Raw genomic sequence first — 20,940 nt, 5'->3', positions numbered from 1 at the left:
CTAGGGTGCTTTGATTTCAGAGGAAGGGAAGCTACAGATAAAGGAATTAAAGGTCAGGATCAGAATCCCTCCCACCCCCTCTTCTCACTGACAGGGGCAATGGCTGACCTTGTGTGTGTAGGTCCCTAGTGCAGTAGGATTGAGTTTCCAGTGGCTTTGGTCACTCAGCTATGAGCACCTTCCACTTTTCTTTCTTCTCCCCTCCCACCTCCCTTTCCCTCTCCTCAAAACCTTTCTCTCTCCTCCTGAGTCACTGGAACTCACTGGTTTCAGAAGCCAGTCTATTGCTGTGACCCAGGCAAGCCAGTTCCGGCATCGGAAGTAACCCGGCTTAGCTATTGTTCCATGGCCTATATACCTGATACAAAACACTTTCTAAGAAAATACAGCCACTTAACCCTTCCCCACCCTTCTGTGTTGGGCAGGAAATGTTTTTGCTTTCATAAATGTTCATGAGGCTTCCGTAGATCAGCCCCTATGAAAACGTTTTTTCAAGAAATTCTGATAAAAATCAATATGCACAGACAATTCAGTTTCCCACCTCCTCCTTGACTTGTACAGTCCCATCTTTCAGCAAAGCGTCATTGGGGTCTTCAAGTCGTCGCAGAGCCTTGGTCTGGAAATCGATCCCGCATGGTCACCCTAGAGGGCGCATTGTCTACGTGTTCTGCGAGGAGCCAGACGGCGCTCGCTCCCAGGCTCCATAAAAGGGGAGGAGGCGGATCAGTTTCCTTCTCTCATTGAGAAAGAGGATTGGAAGGCTGGGCGTATAAAGCCGCGCAGAGAGCGTGAAACAAAGCAGTCGGATCGGAATTGGACTTGGGAAGCGCCGTGCGGAGTCAGGCATAAAACTTGTCGGAGGAGAGTAATGAGCCTGCTTCTCTAGCTCTCCTCGTCTGCGCGGCGCTTCAGGGGTTCCCACCAGCCTTGCGATTTATTTTTATATATCTGCTTTTTATAGAAAGAGAAATATATATATTTTTTCCTCTTAAGTGAAAATTTCTGTTTCAAGAGAAAATAAGGCAAGATCAATGAAGGAGAGAAGAGCCAGCCAGAAATTATCCAGTAAATCTATCATGGATCCTAATCAGAACGTGAAATGCAAGATAGTAGTGGTGGGAGACAGTCAGTGTGGGAAAACCGCGCTGCTGCACGTCTTCGCCAAAGACTGCTTCCCCGAGGTGAGTGTGGCCGGCCGGGGCTGCGAGGAGGGGGCGGCCCGGGGGATCCCCGCGTCGAGGTGGGTTTCCCCTGACTCTCCCCCCTTGACCCGTTTTTCTTTTTTTCAGCCGTCTTTCTCACCATTTACTACTTTCCCCCTGGTTAGACTGCCCGGAAAGGGAAAGTGGGCTGGAAGCGTTGAGGGGTTGGGATGCGCCCGCACATTCTGCTGTTAGCTTCTGAAACTTGTTCGGTCCTGTGTGCAGAATCTGGGGTTGGGAGATTTGGATCCTCCGGTCTTGGAGGATTCGGGTGGGGCGAGAGGGAAGTTAGGGGTTTCGGAAAGGGTCCGCGTGTTCAGTGTGAGAGCTGGTGGGTGCGGGTTTTGGGGTTTCGTTTTTCCATTGGAGAGTGAGGAGGCGATTATCAGAGGGTGTTCTGCGGGGTGTCGTGCATTTTAAGATAACCTCTTTGCCCTCTTTTTTCCCCCTGTCCATCTTGTCCAGAATTACGTCCCTACGGTGTTTGAGAATTACACGGCCAGTTTTGAAATCGACACACAAAGAATAGAGTTGAGCCTGTGGGACACTTCGGGTAAGAGAGTCATCGGACCGCGTGGCGCTCGGGCGGGTTTCCAGCCGCTCAGGGGTGCGCGGCGGGTAGCGGGACTCCGCGCCTGGCACGCTCTCAGCACGGGCCAGCGCGCCACCAGCGCTCGCTCTGCGCAGGCTCCTTTAACTTTGCTTCTTACGAGGGATTCCCTGCTGGGTGAAAATTGTGTCCCTTCTGAGTGGGGGTGGGGGAACGACACTGGGTCGGGGGAAAGCCGTGGGAAGAGAAGGGCGCTCTTTGCCCGAGGGGTGACCCAGTGGTAGAAAATGCTTGTAGCCGGGTGGCCGCGGAGCTGTACCCGAGTCGTCTCGGGGCGGCCGGGAAGGCCAAATGTTGGGGGGATGCGTGTGCCGCCTTGGAATCAACTGGCTCTCGGATGCGAGTGCGCCCCTCCAGGATCTAACCTGCTGCTTGGTGGGTAGGCGGGGAGCGCGGAGAGGGTGGTGGGAGGTGGGAGAAAATCCCCAAAGCAACGCAGTTACAGGCGGATTCCGCGCTTGGGGAGAGAGTAAAGTGAGCGCGAGCAGCCCTGGCGCTCGTGACGCCTACTGACCGGAATGCGCTGGCGGCGCGGGCAGCACCCGGCGGGCGGTCGCCGGGCCTCCTCTCCGAGCTGCCGGCCGGCCGCCCGCGCCGCCTCGGTGCCGACTGGCAGATCCGAGCCCCCCCCGCCCCCGTGATCACTTGGTGTCCCCCGGCCCACGCCATTCCCTCCTGACCCGTTGCATCACCCTCCTCCAGTCTACAAGGCGGGCCGTCCTATTCGCCTTTGACCTTCCCGTCCAGTTGAATTATTGGCATGGTGAATTATTTTCAAGGGTCTGGGGTTCAAGGCCGGGTTATCGCCTTCCCACGCGCCCACCCACCAACCTGGCGCGCGATGGTAGGGAGGGCCGGTTACACCGCGGAGGGGAAGGCTTCCCCGCGCGGCCGTTAGGGGTTCGGGCTGGGCCAGGCGCGGTGGGGGCGGGAGCATCCCCGGGAACCTCCGGCTGGAACCCAGGCACCCGCCGCCCCAGCCTGCGGTGCCTGGCGGCGGAGTGCAGTTCCCAGGAAGGGCGTAGCCTCTGGAGGAGGAGGAGGAGCCAGTGGGAAGGCCGGGTGAAGGCCCCTGAGCTTAGGTCTGGAAGTTTAGCAGGGAGCTGGGCTGCCGCGGGTGAACCGAGCCAAATCCCGGGTGAAAGTAGGGAGGAGGAGCACGCAAGTGCCAGCACGCAGGCTTTGCTGCCGGGCGGGGAGGCCCGCGAGGTGAACCTGCGCTCAGCTGGGAGTGGCCTCGTGGAGGTGCTTCTGGGCTGCGCGAGCTTCCCACAGCCCTCGACTTTAACCTCGGGAGCCCCCGAGGGACGCAGGGGATTAGAGAGCACAAGGAAGAGACCTTGACTGACAGGGTCGCCGGAGGCAGTGCGGGCACAAAGGCAAGGGAGAAGTCTCGCTCGAGCGCCTCTCATGGTTGGTGCCAGATGCTCTGAGGGCTGCCGTAAGATATGCAGATTTTCTTTCTCCCTGGAGAGTCAGGCTCCTCCTGGAGCCTCGCCAAGGGTAGCAGAACCGGGACCTCACCGTGTTTTGTACTGAGGATTGCACACACTCTCGAAACTATAGGGAAGGTGGTGATAGACGGAATTCTAGTATTTTATTTCAGTAGTTTCCATCATCAGATTTGTACACAGCCTAGTACTTAATGGGCTCAAATTCCCAGACATATCATGGTATTTGTTACGCCTAGTGGGCAGGACAGCTGGTATGGTACCAATAATTAACACCGATTCTCACTCCCCTCCCCCAGCCTGTTTGGACCTAATGCGTGATAAGAATTATTTAGATATGGGGTCTGTGAGTCTGATCCAGTCGTTGATACAAAGCTATGTTTAGATCTTAGCTACTGGTTACCACAGACTTCTGTGTGCAGATCCTCTAACCTTCCTGAGTCTCATTTCATCATCTAAAAAAAAAGGATACAGAACCACATAATGTGCAGGATCTCTCCCAGCTGTATACTTCTTGGCTTTAGATCACCAGACAGGCAAGTCTTTTTGTTTCCAGGGATGTTGGTTGGCTTCAGCTCTTAGTCCCAGTGGATCTGCCATCCCATCCTGCAGTTTTCACGACCTACAAAGCAAGCCAGGCTCTGAACAGAGCCACTGCTTTCTGGTGGATTTAAGAAGGAGACACATTTGGGCAGGGAGGGGGTATGGGTGGGCTTATAGGAATATTGGGTTGTGCATCCCCTCTCAAGCTTCAAGTGTCAGAGGACCACCAATGGAGATTTTAAATTAGGTGCCCAAAGAGCCAAATGGACTTTTTTTTTTTTTTTTTTTTAAAGAAGAGTAAAGGCACATGTTTAACAAAGCCTAGAAAACAAAATGTGGGCAGTTTATAGTTGGAGGCTCTGCTTCACATGTGCAGATAAATATCACTTCGTATATTTTCAAGTATTTAATCCAAACTACAGTTTGTGGTCTCTGCACACATAGCATCGTGCCTTGCACACAGTAGTCACCCAATAAAATCTGTTGAATGAACAAATGAATAATCATATGCGTCGTTTCCAAGGAGATGAGATTCCCTGACATTTATTACCACTGAATTACCTGTGCACAAAGAATGGCAACTTTATAAATATTGCCTTTCATCAAATTAAAGATAATCACCTGAAATGAAGTCTGTGGTGAAATAATCACTTCTATTTTTGTTTAATGAAACAAAACCTATGCATATTTAACTAAAATATAAAGGTTTGAAAAGACTGTGATTAAGAAAATATCACACAGCAAAATTATCCAGTAATGAAATCTTAGTTCAAATTTAGATTGAGTTTTATACATAATGGGAAAAAGGCATAAGGGAATTATTTAGAATCCCATTATGTTGTTTGTGAGGTGAAATGTGAGTTAATTAAACACAGTCATGAAGCATTGCCTGGATTCTAGGAGTAGACTGTTTCCACCAAAAATGGTTTATCATTCATGAGTGAAATACATCTAGCAAGAACTGTTGCATCAGCAACTAATCACTTCAAGTATCTTTAACCGTTTTTCATTTCATCTCAAGCTTTTCATGGCAAATTTCTGAACAGGATTATTTTTTGACAAACATTTGACATTTTCTTTGCCCACTAAGACATTTGTTTAGTTTGGGTTGTGAAAATAATTGTGTGTGCCTGATGCCTCTTGATACATTTATTTTTTCCAACTGCTATCAATTTAACTCTGGAGAAAAGATCCAAGCCAAGTGTCTAAAGTCCTAAATGTCAGATTTTTTTTTCCCCTTCTAGAACTTTGTGAAAGTTAGAGGGAAAATGAGGCATGTAACTTCTCCTACATAGGGAGAGAGATGGCATAAACTTTGTCCTTTGAATGGCATTCACATCCTGCTTAGCCTCCTAGCAGACATTAGGAGATAGAAGCTGTTCTCATATCCGGTTTCTGTACTTGGACAGCTTCTCATAAGGGGGTCTCCTTTTCCCCCCAGCAGCATACGATTATGCACAGGCAGAACTCTGCCAGTTTGGGTGTAGGAAAGAACATCAAGTGGAATTAGAATTTGTGGGACCTCATTGCACCAAGAGAAAAGATAATTCATTCCCTACTTTCTGAGGCACAGTAATGTATAGTTTCATTTTTTCTCTCTCTCTTTCCCTCTTCCTTTCTGCATCTACTATGTGCAGGGCTTCTCTCAGGCCTTAGAGATACAGAGTTAATTAAAATATGGTCCTGCCCCTAAGACGCATACAGTCCAGGTAAGACAGAGAGTGGGGGGAAGGAAGCTCTCCCCACTTAGTGTAGCTCATATGCAACCTATGATGAGCCAATTTTGTCAGATTCTTGAACGCAGGTGCCCTTTGCATCTGATTGCTGTGGATTTCCCTTGTTAGGCATCCCTAATGCTGATAGATCTTCTAGATCCTTAGGCAGGAAACTTTTCCCGCCGCCCCCAAGGCACACACCAATTAAAGAAGCAGCCACAAATGGCACTTTGCCAGTCGATTTCTTATGGCTGCTTAAAGTTATTCCAGCCCCCCTAAAAGGAAACACAATTTGAAAAGATACATGCACCCCAATGTTCATTGCAACACTGTTTACAATAGCCAGGACATGGAAACAACCTAAGAGTCCATCGACAGAGGAATGGATAAAGAAGGTGTACATGTATACAATGGAGTATTACTCAGCCATAAAAAAAGAACGAAATAATGCCATTTGCAGCAACATGGATGGACCTAGAGATTGTCATACTGAGTGAAGTCAGACAGAGATAGACAAATATCATATGATATCACGTATGTGTGGAATCTAAAAAAATGGTACAAATGAACTTATTTACAAAACAGAAATAGAGTCACAGATGTAGAAAACAAACTTATGGTTACGTGGGGGAAAGTGGGATGGGGAGGGATAAATTGGGAGATTGGGATTGACATATACACACTACTATATATAAAATAGATAATCAACAAGGACCTACTGTATAGCACAGGGAACTCTACTCAATACTCTGTAATGGCCTACATGGGAAAAGAATCTAAAAGAGTGGGTATATGTATATATGCAACTGGTTCACTTTGCTGTACACCTGAAACTAACACGGCATTATAAATCAACTACACTCCAATAAAAATTTAAAAAAAAAAAAGGAAACAAAACCCTCTTATAAATAACTGCACTGTGACTCCTCTAAAAGGTAGTCTTTGGATACAGGTCTATGATTTCTTGATTTTAATGAGAAATATTTCCTATTCCCTTTCATTGATAATAAGATGAGCATTTTGATTAAAAGTTGCAGAAATGCTCCTATTGATTTTTCAAATTCACTCAGTGAGTTTCTGCAAAACAATGGGTAATGGTTTCAACATTTTGAAGTGATAAGTGAGACCAAAGTAGTCTTGTGCTTCAGAATCTGCCAGATTTGCCAAGCATAGAGGCAATTTGTAGCATGAAGCCAGTGTCTACTAATAATAGAAACTTTGTCATTCAAGGATCACCATATCTTTTCCTAAGTGATTTGATTGCAGTATAATTTCAGCACATGTGATTTAGGGAGTAATAATCATTCATTTCAGCTTTTAACCAGGGCAAGTTAATGCACATTTTATTTAAGGCATATTGTTAGTTTTAAAATACTCAATTCAGCTGCTAATATTCCCCCACAATAACTATGCTGTTGCCTCATAAACACTCTTTTGAATCCTGTCCTGATACAAGGTTCTTTTAGGCCACGAGTGCTAAAGTTAGCACTTCCTGTACTAGTTTTTAGCAGTATTAACAGAGAATGTAGTATTCTTAGGGAAGAGAGGAAAATCTTAATTACTCATGGCCTGACTTTGAGGACAAACTCCTCTATAACCATAAGTCTACCTATCAATATATTGTTGTATTTATAGATCATACATCAGGTTTGAAGAATAGTCTCAGTGACAAGCACTCTTGAAATATTTCTTAACAGGGATGGAAATGTTTCAGCAATGTGGAGGTTAGTCAATAATCCAGAAAAGCAGCATCAAAAGGATCACTGGTCCCTTTTTTGTGATTTAAGATGTAAATTAACACATCAAGGCAAGACTTATAGAAATGATTGAAACCAGTAAACATTTTTTAGGGCATTCGGTGTGCATGAACTCTGCTAAAGGCTGTGGGAGCAGGGACAAGCCTGGCTAGGACAGTGCCTGCCCTGAAGGTACTCACTGTCTAGTACTTGTTTATAGGAGGCTGGGCCTGGAGGTTCTAAAGCTGGATTCACTTAGCAAGAAGATCCAAAAAACTGTTGAAGCCTGCAGGGCCAGCCCAAGCCCCCTGACTTGTGACTCATCGAAACCCACCACAATTTCTTCCTCATCTCTCGAAGGTGACTCAGTTCTTAAGAACTCTTTAACATCCCTCCCACTTGGAAACATGCTTACGTTGAATGACTATCAGGGAGAACAAGATTCTGAAAGTTGAAGAATTTTAACTTAACCTTGTTAGAGAAAGGAGGAGGGCAAGAATTTATGAAGAAGCCAAAGAAGCATGGGTGCTTGTGTTGTGAATATCAAGGGCAAAATTGCACAAAATCAGTTAGATCATAAGGTAGTAATGAGCTCTAGGAGCTTAGAGTTCCAAAGCCAGGTTCAACTCTTGAGTTTTCACCCTGAAACTCTGTAAGAGATGTGGGTTAAAGGCAAAACAGCCCTGGGTTTGGATAGTGATTTCTAGTAAGAAATACATAAAACTACATTTGGAGAATTGTCCACTGTGCAATGATTTCCGTTGAAACTATAGATCAAAAAAAGGAGGAAGATATAAATTCCCTTTCTAAGTTTATATCTGTGTCTAGATCTCTGTCTCTCTTTAGTTTAAACCCCATTTAGTGCTGGGTTTTTTCCAATCTAGTTTCTTGCTAAGTTGCACATTTTCAGTGAGGCATCCAGATTTATCATTCTGATGCCACCTGAAATAACCAGATGTTTTCTCATTAATCCAGTTCTTTTGCATGTAGATGTGACACCAAGGACCAATAGTTCCTCCAGCTAGCTCATGGTGTCTGGTGGTCCATGCCAAATGAATTACTTGTGTCTCAACCATTTTCTGATGCCCTTTAAATTTCTTCTCAGTTACAATATATTGCCAACGTTACTCAGAGACACCCTTGACATAACAGAAATTTCACTGGCATGAACATAAGCTGCCTCAGAAGTCCGACCAGGTGTTGTGCACATTAGCTTTGAAACATGAGCCTGATGACATAGTACGTGGCAGGGCAGATTCACTCATGGGTTCTTACTGAATGATAATGTAATTTTTTTAGATGTATACATATCTACTCTTATCCCTAAGGTTCTGTGACTTACTGTAGTTCCACTTTAAGTAAAATGTTTTGATTCTTATATTTTTAAAGTATCTCAGTAAGATTGGGAGTTTAACCCTAAACCTTTATTTAAAGCTCAAAAGTAGTCTTATTTCTACCTCTTTGACTTTCTATACAACTACGTATCTGCATTGTTCCCAGAAATTGAAAATATTGATTCTTTTCTTAATAGCAACAGAGAAGTGCCCCCAGATTTTCATAAAATCTGTTTATAATTTCTGTTAAGCTGAACCTATAGAAGAAACAAATAAAATATCCTTCCTGGCAATACTTGTTGCATATTTGAGGGCCTGGTGCCTGTAGTGCAGACTGCTTGGAAAAAGAGTTCAACAGTCTTATATTGAGCCAGACCCAGAGTTCTGCCTGGACTTGATTCACATTCCTGAGATGACTGCTGATTTGGAGCTTTCACTCTGAGTGGAGATGGCATGACGAAATGGAATCTTGTAATAACTGGGCAGATATCCACATGGTAACTGCTGTTGGGTACAGGTGTTCTCTTGGTGATCACTAAAAATACCAAAAGTTAACATATTTTCTCTCCCCAAAATATGCAGTATCCCTGATTTTATTGTTCTAGGTAGGAATTTCTTATGGGAGAAAGAGAAGTTGTTCAATTTAAGGTTCAAGTAAAAGAAGTTGTATTTATGAAATAGTCAACTAAAGTTTTCAGTTCTCAAGCTCCTATAAAGCCTCCCAGTGTTCGAACTCGTTTTGCAAAAGGTTCCCTAAAGCCTCCCTTTTGGGCATGAATCTTCTTACATTTAATTATGTACATATATGGTGTGTTCTGTCTTTGTGAAGAGATGACTTAAGCGGACAGGTATGTGTCTGCAGAAGTAGTTTCTGGGTGAGGCACTTTGTGACCATTCTTGGGCTGGAAAGACTGCTCTCACCCAGAATTAATGATCTTGAAGACAAAGATGGGTAGACCTGAACAGTTTCAGAAACCTTTTGGAACTTTGCTGATGTTTGCCAAACTCGAAGGACTCAGAGAACCTCACATGGCACTATTCCAGTCTCCACCCAAGCAAAGCTTGTTCTTTGTGGGGTTTGGGAGCACACATTTTGCATATGTGGTGTCATCATTTCTTTACAGTGTGGAATTTTTTGAAATTTTCCTTTTGATGATCTGATGGTTAAATAGAAAGGACCTTGGAATAGTGCTGGGTGCTTAAAGTTACACAAAGTATAAGAGAAATGCTGCATCTGAGAACTACCATGTGCAAGAAAGCCTATTCCACATGGTGAGAAAGAGTTTTATTTGACAAGCAAAGCTCAGTACCTAGACTAACTGACTTTAGATCTAGTACTTTCTTGGGCACTAGAGTACATACTATATGTATGTCAGTACCTACTATATACTGCAGTTAAAGTTCAGTTCTTTTCTACATAATACACAATTATTCAGTGTTCTTTCTTGCCTTGTGTTTAGCTCTATAGTTACCTTGGAAGCTTTTCACATGCATCTTTAAAAAAAAAATCTGTAGAAGTTAATATTTTACTGTTTGACTTAACAGAATGCTGTAAGGCTTTTCTGGAGGGATGGAGGAGTGAGGGGCAGGTATTGTTCCTGTCTCATCGACTTGCTTTCTGCTTCTTCCTTTGGTGTCAATTCTCCCTGCCTGTATTGCTTCTCACTTCATAGGGGCATTCCTGGAATTCCTCTTTATTTTTTCTTGGCTGACGAGTTAGCTCCCGCATGCCTGTGATCACACCGTGCACCCTCAAGCTTTGCTTTTCTTCCTTGCTTTGTGCGGTAGCTTGGGCTTTATAGGCAAGAATTCCAAGCGCTTAAATGCAGAGTAAACACTTGCAAGTTACACTGGATTTACCCTCCCCCCGGGTCCCACACCCTCCCACACCCCGCCCGAAGGTCGTGCTTAGCTGATGATTGTTAGATTCTTCCTGGTAGGACAGTTCTTTTATCATTCTCTATCAGTTTTCTTTTTTCACTATGAAAAAATTCAGACCATGGATTTTTCTATTCAAAGTTTTAACCATGCCCTATCAAAAAATATAATGAATAAGTGGTCTTGTTACGTTTAATGACAAATTACTCTTGTGGTTAGTGGTTAAGCAAATTATGCTTATAACTAATAAATGTGGAGATCAGTTTTATTACTACCTTTGGACACTCTTGTGGATCTAAAAGCGCTGTTCATTAGCAAAAGTAATAGGACAGATCAAAGTATCACTCCTAATTAGATCTTGTTAAAGCTCTTAAAAATTACCTATGTACCTCAACAAGCAAGGTGGCATATTTCTCATGAACCTTAATATATATATATATTTAATATGTATTTTCATTCAAAACATTAAACCAAATAAAAACAAAAGCAGAATCAAACCTCCATAAGAATTTGGTTTCAGTTGCAAACTCCATTTCATTTTAAAGTCAGGCCAATACTTAACATTTTGCAGATATTTGGGTACACCCACTAAGTACAGAAGGCAGTTCCCTTGATTCTAGGAAGCAGGAGTCTCCAGCAGTGACAGAGGGCTGAAGACAAAGCCACATCCCCTTTGTGGCCATAAAATGGGAGAGGGAGAGAAGCCCAGTACACAAAGGGAGGGGTATTCTCTGCAGCCACATGGTGGCTTGGAAGTTAAAACCATTCCTCTGGATTTTCCCAGTAGTTCGAATTTTAATTACTCTATTTTAGCACCCTTGTAATTCTCCAACTGTCTTTCCTTAATTTTGTGTCTGGAAAAGATGGTTTTCACTGTTATGTAGAGTAGTCTTAGATCAGAGATTAGCAATCTGTACTTACTTTCATTTTAGTCACAGATTATGTCCTGAAGGAATAAGGCACCTGGAGAAGGCTGTCCTCCAAAGTTCAGGTCTGCTGGAGACTGGAAAGTATCCACGGCGAGATAGTTTTCTTCCCAATGGGAGTGATTTCCAAGAAGGGAGATCTCTGAAGCCTAGTTAGGCTTCTGACATCCTGAGTTGTTGGAACACTGTGACTTTCTAGATTTGGGGTCAGGTCATCTCCTGCTAACTTGGAAGAGCAGAGGAAATCCTCATGTATGTGTCTGGTATTTGGATTTCCACTCTATGATCTGGAATTTTCTGATTCCATGTTTGGAAAACGAGATTCCCCAATAATTACAGCAGAAGCTGTGTCCAGGTTAGACTTTGGACACGGAAACAGAAGCTGCAATTCAGAAAGTCTGAACTTCACGGAACAAATATGGAAATGCCAGTGTATCCACGTAGAGTGATAAGCCATCTCATTTCTGATCCTCTCAAAAATGTTGACGTTAATGAACTATTTGTGAATTTTTCTTGTAACCTCAGATTTTTTTTTTTTTTTGAGTGGCTGAGAAGGCAGCAGCCATAGTGTGTCATTTTCAGAAAACAGCCTTTCAGAAACAAGCTTTCAGAAACAGCCTATTCTTATAGGCCTTACTATTTTAAATGGCTTTTTTTTTTTTTTTTTTTTAACTTTAAACGCTTTAAGCTTTTGGAAAGTATCTTTTTGTTGTCAGTCTCTCCTCCATCAGGGTCCTGATTCCAGATGTGGGCAGGGAGCTGCTGTAGCTCAGGACAGATTCTGGCTTAGTTGGTCTATATTTATTCACACTTTTCTTCCTGATTCCTAGAACATTTCGCTTCCTTCTGGCTTGGTAGACACACCTGGCTTGAAGTTGTCACTTTCCATCCCTAAAGCAGCTGATGAAAGAGCCACAGCATTCCTGGGGTTGCTTAGTGAATGCTAGGGACCCACAATATCCTGAGAAAAGAGGGTGATTCACCCTAACTACGGGCAGTAACTTTGAGATCTCAGGAGCAGCCTCCTGAAAAATTTTGTTTTGATAGAAATATAAAGGATTATTTGACAAGCTTCTTTAGTCTTTCTCTTTCCCTGACTTTGACTTATGAGGTTTTGATTTATCAGGGGACAACATGTCATGTTTTTCTGCTAGAAATGGAAGGTGATGTCAAAATGAAATTGGGTTTCAAAAAGACTGGTGGCTTAGATTTTCTCTATTCTGGAGTCAAATTATATATATATACGTATATGTATACATTCCTAGTAAAACGATTTCATGTTGTGCTTGTGAAATGTCAGTATACTGAAAATGATTTTTCAAAAAATAAATAGCATGGCAGGCTGTTATTTAATTTTATAGGCACACCATTTTATAATAACTGGCCTCATGCAATTGCCCATCCTTTGGGATTTTTAAAAGAAGAGAAGAAATTTCCTAAACGACCAGAGGGGGTTCTGTGGTTAAATTAATTGGCTGGTAACTTGAACCTTTAGGGAACCCTGTATTTAACTCAGGCTCAGATCCTTGGATCATGCCTTGATGTCACTCCCAGAGATGGAAAAGTGTAAAAAAGTGACAGGATCCAGTATGGCATTTATTACATTTTTTGGTTGTAACAGGAAGAGAGTCAATACAGAGTTTGGGGATAAGTTTAAGTAAGCAAGCTCAAAGGTCATGGCTTATACAAACTTGTAACTTGGAGATAGGGTGGTGCTGATGTGGCTCATGATGGTTCTCTTTGTGTGGCTGAACCCACCCTTTTCCTCCCTCCCCCATTCTCCATTGTACTAACAGAGTGATCTTGAATATCGGGCTCTTTCCCAAGAAGTAGCTCCAGTGACTGTGCTTGCTACCACTCAGCTTTCGATAGCAATAGCACAGCCATAGCCTTAGTTAAGACTTCTTGATCCGTTACTAAGTGACAGGCACTGCCCAGGTTTATTGAATCCCAGGTAGGTACTGTTGTTATCTTCCTTTCATGAGTGAAGAATCGGAGGCACAGAGACCTGAAGCCACCTGCCCCCGTCTTGCAGTGGTGGAGGTGGATTTGCACTCCAGACCATCTGGTTCCAGATGCTTCTGCCCTTCACCTAGGTGCCTTTGGGCTCTACTCTTTGAACTGTGCAGATTTCAACATAAGATCCTGGCTCCTCCCCTCGAATTTAAGTCAGATACAAATGAGGTTTCCTTGTCTTCTAGTAGAAATGAATATAGTACTACTCGGCTTTTGTTTGCTTTCTTTTCCAAGAACTAGAGGAGATGGGAGCCATGTGACAATCCAAGGATTCAATTCAAAAGGGCAGAGTTCATGCATGACAGGCAAAGGGGATATTCATCTGAAAACTTGTGTTTCTTTGTTTCTTCTCAGGTTCTCCTTACTATGACAACGTCCGGCCCCTCTCTTACCCAGATTCAGATGCCGTGCTGATTTGCTTTGACATCAGTAGACCAGAGACTCTGGACAGTGTCCTGAAAAAGGCAAGTGCTGGGGAGTGATGACACAGATCAGTACTGGCCCAGATATAAAGTAGAAACATGTGGTTGGCTGGGAGCTCAAACACTGCAGTTAATTACCTGCTGTATGTCTTGTAACTAAAACACTGAAAAGGACACTCTCACATTATAACAGGGTTTCCACTCTTATGTGTCCCAAGTTTTGATGATGAACCTGCTTAACATTTTATTTCATTTTAAGAAACAAAATACCCTTTTAAGAGCCTCTGTGTTGATCCTTTGGGTGGCAGTGGGGCAGCTAAAAATACTGATACTCCATTACTGCTAAGTGTGTCTTCTTTCTTTCCGTCCTTCATTCACCCTGTAGCTTGTGCTTTACTTTACAGGTTTACTTTTGACCTCAATTCAGGGATTGAAATGAATGCAGTAATAGCTGTTTTAGTAAAGAAGCTGTATTTCAGTAGTGATGTTATTTATTAGAAACAGAAATAGAATAAATAGGGGAGTAATAGGGGTGTGTTTACAGACATTAGACCAGGTGATGTCAGATACTAGTAAACACAGTCGTGTACACATGTCACAGATGATATCACATAGCTACTTTCTGGAGGCAAAGGTAGTGAGGTTCTGTAGGTGGGGAAGGAATCTGAGGAAGCTCTGGATGGAACCCAGGGGAGGTCGGGAGGAAGGCACCCTATGGCAGGTGGGTCACAGGTCCTGGGGAGGCTGAGTGGGGGGAGGAGAATTCCTTGGGCTCTGCCAACCTAGGACTAAGCCTCCAGGTAGTTAGAGAAAGGCATATGCCCCTCCAAGGACCAGCGTGTATTAGCCTCTAGCTGACTTCTCAGTCCTGGCCTGAGTGCTGTGGGGTTTCGGAATCAGACCTTCCCTAGAGCCCCCTTCTTCTCCATGCACTCAGGCTTAGTCAGAGGATGTGCTTAAGAGCAAGGCAGTGTCCTCGTATTTTTTGTGTTTTTATTAGTTTATTTTTCCCTATCATGTTTGACTGCTGGCCTTGTGTGTCATTATGAAATTAGGATTTGAAGGTTAATCATCCCCCCTACCCCATCTCTTTACTAAACATGACAAATACAGTTAGTTCAATGAAATATGAATTTCTTAAAAGATTAAGGGCTCTTTTTAGCTTTCAATTTTGAGTCATGTTTGTATCTAACACAAATAATGCGACTGTCAGATTCTGGCAGGAATACACCTTTCCTGCCTTCGGTGCTTGTGAATAATTGCTAGACACGGGGCAGGCCAGAGCCATCACACAGCTGAAGAACAACATAACAACTTGTCTCTTGCTTGTCTGTAGATAAAAGAGACTGCTTATTTACTGGAGTTCTTACTTGATGTAGTATCGGGTTATGCATAATTTATGATGAAAAACCTTGCTCCTGTTTTATTTTGCTTTTGTCTGCTAAGACCAAATGTGTAGTGACTTTGGCCTTAGAGATATTAATGAGTGTGTTTTACATTTGTGTGAAGTTTAGGGCTCATGATAATCCCTGCTATGGTTTGTCTTGATTAATTGAATCCTTTAAGTCCTTGAATATCAAAGAGGTTACAGTGACTTAGAGCTGGAGAGATCTTATTCTTTTTTTCAATTCACCTTCTAGTTCTTAATCCAGTGTCATCTAGCACATGATAGATGCCTCTAAATAGTGCTGGAAGGAAGGAAGGGAGGGAGGGTGGGAGAGGGAGGGGGAGGGAGGGGGAGGGAAGGGGAGGGAGGGTGGGAGAGGGAGGGGGAGGGAGGGTGGGAGAGGGTGGGAGAGGGAGGGGGAAGGCGGGAGGGAGGAGTTGGTGGATAAATTAGGCTCTTATGGAAAGTATGTATTATGCCCTTCAATCCACGGGTGTACTTTGGACTAGAGTTCATTGCCCACAGTTCTAGATCTGGAGATGTCTCCTCTAGAGGTCTTTTAAATTACTCCTGCAGGATGTCACTTTTATCTAGTATTACAGACATGACTTCATCACCCCCACTCTCCTGTGAATTCCTTTCTGGAAGACTCAGCTACATCTTAATCATCCCTGTAACCACCACAGTATTTAGCAGAGCACTGAATACGTATTTGTGAATGTGGGCAGGCAGAGGCAGGCGCAGATTCCCGATCTCGGCCCCTGAGCTGAGCTCTCCTGTGAACACTCTGAACTCCTGACTCTCACCCTGATGGTCATCTCAAGCTTGAGGAAGTGAAACCACAAAAAGTCATGCATTTGCTCTTTAAGAGGACAATTGGAATTCCCCGCCAGGCATTTCTGGAGGTTCTAAGAGTTCTTGTTGGGTCATGAAACAACTAGCCAAAGTAGACTAAATTAATAACTTACGTAATCTAAGACTAACTCAAGGACATATGAGCCATGGGACCAGATGCCTCCCTGATAACCTGAGATGGGCCTTTGCAAATGTCATGGTCTTTGTTGATTCAGCCACCCCAATGGAAGCTCCTTAAAGGCAGGACATTCTGTCCTATTAATTAACTCTATCTCCAGTCTCTGAAATCTCAATAGAGATTTCAGCACACGGTGGCTGCTCAGTCTTTCTAGGTGGGATTAGTGAACGTATATCTGTGCTTGTGTTGGCTCTGCCTTATTCCCGGTCTTCCATGCTGGGAAGTACCAGCTGAACATATCCGAGGATGTAGTCACTTGTTAGAATGTATAATTATTCTTAAGGCACTTTTATCTTTCAGAGATACCACAATAATTAAGAAATTGCCTTAGTTACTTTCTCACAACACCCAACAAGTCTCTTGCAGTAGGGACAGTTAATGAGTCACAGAGAAGAAGAATATGGTTCCCTAATGGATCCACTTTAAAAAGCAGTAACATTTAATATCTACGTAGAAGATAAATGCAAGTTTGCTTCTTCATCTGAAGTGACAATTTCTTTTAAATGTCCTTTTTGAGTCCCATTTCCAATGCCTGCCAGTGGAGAACTTGTTTTCCACTTTATGGATGCCAGCACTTTGTTAATTTTTCATCTTCTTTTCCCCCCCATAGTGGAAAGGTGAAATCCAGGAGTTTTGTCCCAACACCAAAATGCTCTTGGTCGGCTGCAAATCTGATCTTCGGACAGATGTCAGTACATTAGTAGAGCTCTCAAACCACAGGCAGACCCCAGTGTCCTATGACCAGGTACGTATGTAGTCAGTGGGCACACATAGATGTTAGAATGTCAGAAATGGAACATCATTCATAGTAAATAAAATGAAAAGTAGCTGCTTTTCTAAAGACTCAACCAGGGGTCAAGGCCAGGCGCTAGCCCCTTTTTTTCCTGAGATGCAGAATGAACACCATGTGTCCAGGTCGTGACCATCTGTAAACACAGATGAGAAGGGCTGGCGTTTCTGTGCCTCTGCCTTCAGAGCAACTATCCCAGCCCCTTCCTGGAAGCCCATTGCTCAGATTAATGTAAAAACTGCCAAGTGAGCACCAAAGTGATCTGGGAAAAGGTTTGGCTGAAATTGTGGTGATACTTTGATTCTGGACTCTCTCAAAAAGCTTTCCAATATTTATTTAGCAGTTGACTGTGTAAGGATTCATGTGTGTGTGTGTATATAAGACGCGTTTGGAAAAAAAATCCTTTAAAATGTGAAATGCTCTGTCATTCGGTAGGGGACTCACATGATATTTGATCACTTGAGTGCAGAAACAGTGGCTCATAGTCAACCCTCTGTATCTCTGCAACTCTCACTGGGCTTAAAGTGAAATAGATTTAAGAGAGAATGTGGTCAAAATCAGTAATACTCTTAAAGTATTACTCTTAAAGTTAATCTTATTTTACACTCAGCAACACAATACAATACTTTAAAAAGGCCATTGTCAGTAAAATGGAGCACTCCAGAAAACTGTCTTTTAGAGTTTCATCATTTCTGCACGCATTTCCCTCAAGCGTTTAGAAAGGAGGAGAATTGGTTTCAGAAGTTCATTCTCTTAAAACTTAACAACCAGATTCTAAAGAGAGTTCATGTTGAAACAGCTAGAATTTTATTTTGTATTCATCGTTTGACCATTCATACTGTGGTCTTCTTTGTCCTTCATTCCAATTAACAAAAATCTGGCTATTTAAATAAGTCATTTTGATGCACACATGCTTATTATTGTGTCCACTGGTTGTCTGGTCCACATTTAGAAATTACATATTTTGTGTCTCCTAAGTAAGTTGTAGATGCTAGAACAGTATTATTCCTTTCCACAATTCATTTTGTCCCTAAGACATAATCATATACGTTTCAAAATTGATTCTAAATTCTCTTACCCCTGTTTTTTGTACAGCTTGTCTATTAGTCTTGAGTGCCATTTACGCTCAAGAAAAGAGAAATTGAGTGCCCCATGAGGTGCTGGAACAGGCTCAAGGGACCAGATCACCCTGCCAGAGCATTTACATTCATGGTCTTCAGCTTTTTTACTCTCTTCCAATAGTAAGATTCTCTGGGTAATTCTTAGAATCACCCATACTAACTACTTCATGATCGTGGCCCTTGTTTATTGATGACCCAATGACATTAGATCAGCCTTTAGCACCTCTGGGAAGTCAAGCAGTGTCTACTGAGTGATGGTAATTGGACATCTTAGGATTGGGTCTTGGCTGCAAATATTTATGAAATAATAAATACGGCAGTTCAAATGTAAAAAATTGTTTTTCGTCAATACTTAGAAAATTCAGTTAACATTAGAAATATTTTGCTATGCAATTATTTCGTGGTGTTAGAAGACACACTTCCCCGAAGACTTATTGGTGATCACAGCCCGTTTTTTTGCTTCTCAGGGGGCAAATATGGCCAAACAGATCGGAGCAGCTACTTACATCGAATGCTCGGCTTTACAGTCAGAAAATAGTGTCAGAGACATTTTTCATGTGGCCACCTTGGCATGTGTAAACAAGACAAATAAAAACGTTAAGCGGAACAAATCGCAGAGGGCGACAAAGCGGATTTCACACATGCCCAGCAGACCAGAACTCTCCGCAGTGGCTACGGACTTACGAAAGGACAAAGCCAAGAGTTGCACTGTGATGTGAATCTCTGGTTATCTTTAATGAGGACAAGGAAACCTAGTGTGGAAAACACCACCACCAACAACAAAAAAAAAGGTGAAGTCTGAGCAAAGTGCACAGCCAAAGTCACGTATTCTGGAGGCTTAGGAGGCATTTGGAAGGATGCTCATCTTTTTGGAATCCTGTCCTTAGGTTCGGCATGTAGAACAAGCGATGAGAAGTGAGTTCATTGAAGAGTTTTGAAGTGTGACTTGAAAAATATGCCAAAAAAGAGAGATTCAGATGGGCTAGAGGTTGAGGAGGAGGAATGCGAGTACCTCCAAGAAGAAAAACCACGCTCTGAATGGTGCTTGCGTTTTTGTTTTCTTTGTTACAATCTATTCATGGATCTCTACTTTGATTTAATTTTTAAGTGTTTTAATCTCCTTTACAAAAAGTATATATTAATACACCGTCCTCATTGGGGAACTGGCACTGTGACCTTAGCATTTAGTTTTCTAGAGGATGTGATCTAATTTCCTCCTAGCTCATCATTAAAATGGAAATTGGATCAGGACCCATGGGATATCCAGAGGAAAAGTTGGTGAGGCTTTGAAATCTTGCCATCCTGAAGATAGCTGAGCGAGATGGTTCTCAAAAAAGGCTTTTGCAGTCTTGCAAGATATGCAGACCAGCACTACCAAGATCGAATAGGTCAGCTAGAAAAAGTGTCAATTTTTATTCAGTCTGATGGTTCTTTTCATCCTTGTGATTGTCATTAAAAAGTGGTAAATTGCTCAATGTGATATTTTTGTGTGCTGTTTAGAAAAGAGAGTGTGTGATTTTTTTTTTTTTTTTTTTGCCATCGTTGATAAAAATGCAAAGTCAAATAAAAGGTGTCTTGGTTTGACGTCATGGAATGGTCCAAGGGGGAAAAAAATGTAGGTACTATTTTCACCTGAAGAGATAACAACGAATGAAGGTTAGTAGCAGAAAGCACAGTTTGTGAGTTAAGCCGTCTGGAATTAAGATACCAAAAGAAGTACAAAGCAAAAAACCTCTTTTGGGATGAAGCTCCGAAGTTGGCAGTATCTGATGATCAGTCTATTTCACTTTCTTTCAGTGAACATGATACAGAAGGACCCTCTGATCCAAGCTTTCGAGAATCCTTAGAGGACAGTTACGTAATGTCAGTCCTGACACTATCCTAGGGCATTTCTAGAGAGCGATTGCTAAACCTCACTTAACCAGATTCCACCAAGGCCCGTGTTTGATACTTTATCTCTATCGTTACATAAAAGAGTCAGCATTTAAAATAGTTTACAGGTATTTTTTGACCAGTTACTTTTAGAGCTTCTTTCAGAGAAGAAACCAGATCTGACCTTTTTATTGTTGGCGCTTGTTGAAAACGAGCTTTCTTTCCAATGATAAAGCTTCATTTTTGAAGTGTTGAAGCTGTGCTCCCATTCAGTTGTGGCAGGAGAGGAGATTAAGGTAATTACAACATTCAGTCTGTGTCTTACGAGCACTTTGTTTTGTCTCTGCAAGAAAATACCATTCCAGTCATTTCCCACGAAATACAGACATTTTACCAACATGCTATGCTTTGATTGATGCAGCATTATGCTTTGGGCAGTATTACGAAATAGCTGGCAAGTGCTTTCTGTATTTAAATATTGTAAAAAGAAAATAAGTTATAACTGTTATAAAGCAGAACTTTCGTTGCAGTTTTTTAAATGTTGAAGTCACTTTGTATGTTTGTTTGGTCAATGTTTCTGCAGTATTTATTAAAACATACTTTTTTTTCTTCAAATAAAAAAGTAACCATGTCTTTGTCTAAATGTGATCTGCCTTTTATTACCTACTTCCTGATGTAGCTGTTTAGTTTTCTTTAATAGAGGTGATTGCAAGATCTGACCTAACATTTCCTGGATGAGTAGGCCTTGGAATTTTTTGATTTCTGGCAGAAGTCAGAGTTTCTTAGGGGAAGATAAATCTGTGTATATAAAAGGTTTTCATGATGATTTCAGGTCCCAAGAAAGAAATGGAGTGTAATTAGACTAAGTGATTTGACCATAAACAGAAAAGAGCCATGACACTGC

General features: G+C 42.6%; 1 protein-coding gene across 2 annotated transcripts; it reads left to right on the top strand.

Moving 5' to 3' along the window:
- The first annotated feature begins 783 nt into the window (after nt 1-783).
- RND3 (Rho family GTPase 3) lies at nt 784-20,675 on the top strand. Of its 2 annotated transcripts, XM_036857503.1 has the most exons (5): nt 786-1,181; nt 1,668-1,755; nt 13,766-13,875; nt 16,864-16,998; nt 18,632-20,675. In XM_036857503.1, the coding sequence occupies exons 1-5, from the start codon at nt 1,032-1,034 to the stop codon at nt 18,881-18,883; spliced, it is 735 nt and encodes a 244-aa protein (XP_036713398.1). In that variant the 5' UTR covers nt 786-1,031; the 3' UTR covers nt 18,884-20,675. The 2 variants fall into 2 exon arrangements, with proteins under 2 accessions (XP_036713399.1, XP_036713398.1); XM_036857504.1 differs by lacking the exon at nt 16,864-16,998 and having other exon boundaries at nt 784-1,181; nt 18,632-20,667.
- The last annotated feature ends 265 nt before the right edge of the window (nt 20,676-20,940 follow it).

Source organism: Balaenoptera musculus, chromosome 7 (assembly GCF_009873245.2).
Source record: "Balaenoptera musculus isolate JJ_BM4_2016_0621 chromosome 7, mBalMus1.pri.v3, whole genome shotgun sequence".
NCBI lineage: Eukaryota > Metazoa > Chordata > Mammalia > Artiodactyla > Balaenopteridae > Balaenoptera > Balaenoptera musculus.
This window is presented reverse-complemented; position numbering and strand designations above follow the sequence as displayed.

Coding starts and splice junctions, on each gene's coding strand:
- RND3 (XM_036857503.1), top strand. CDS start 1,032: ATGAAGGAGAGAAGAGCCAGCCAGAAATTATCCAGTAAATCTATCATG. Junction 13,876..16,863: donor TGGACAGTGTCCTGAAAAAG/GCAAGTGCTGGG, acceptor TCCCCCCCATAG/TGGAAAGGTGAAATCCAGGA. Junction 16,999..18,631: donor CCCCAGTGTCCTATGACCAG/GTACGTATGTAG, acceptor TTTGCTTCTCAG/GGGGCAAATATGGCCAAACA.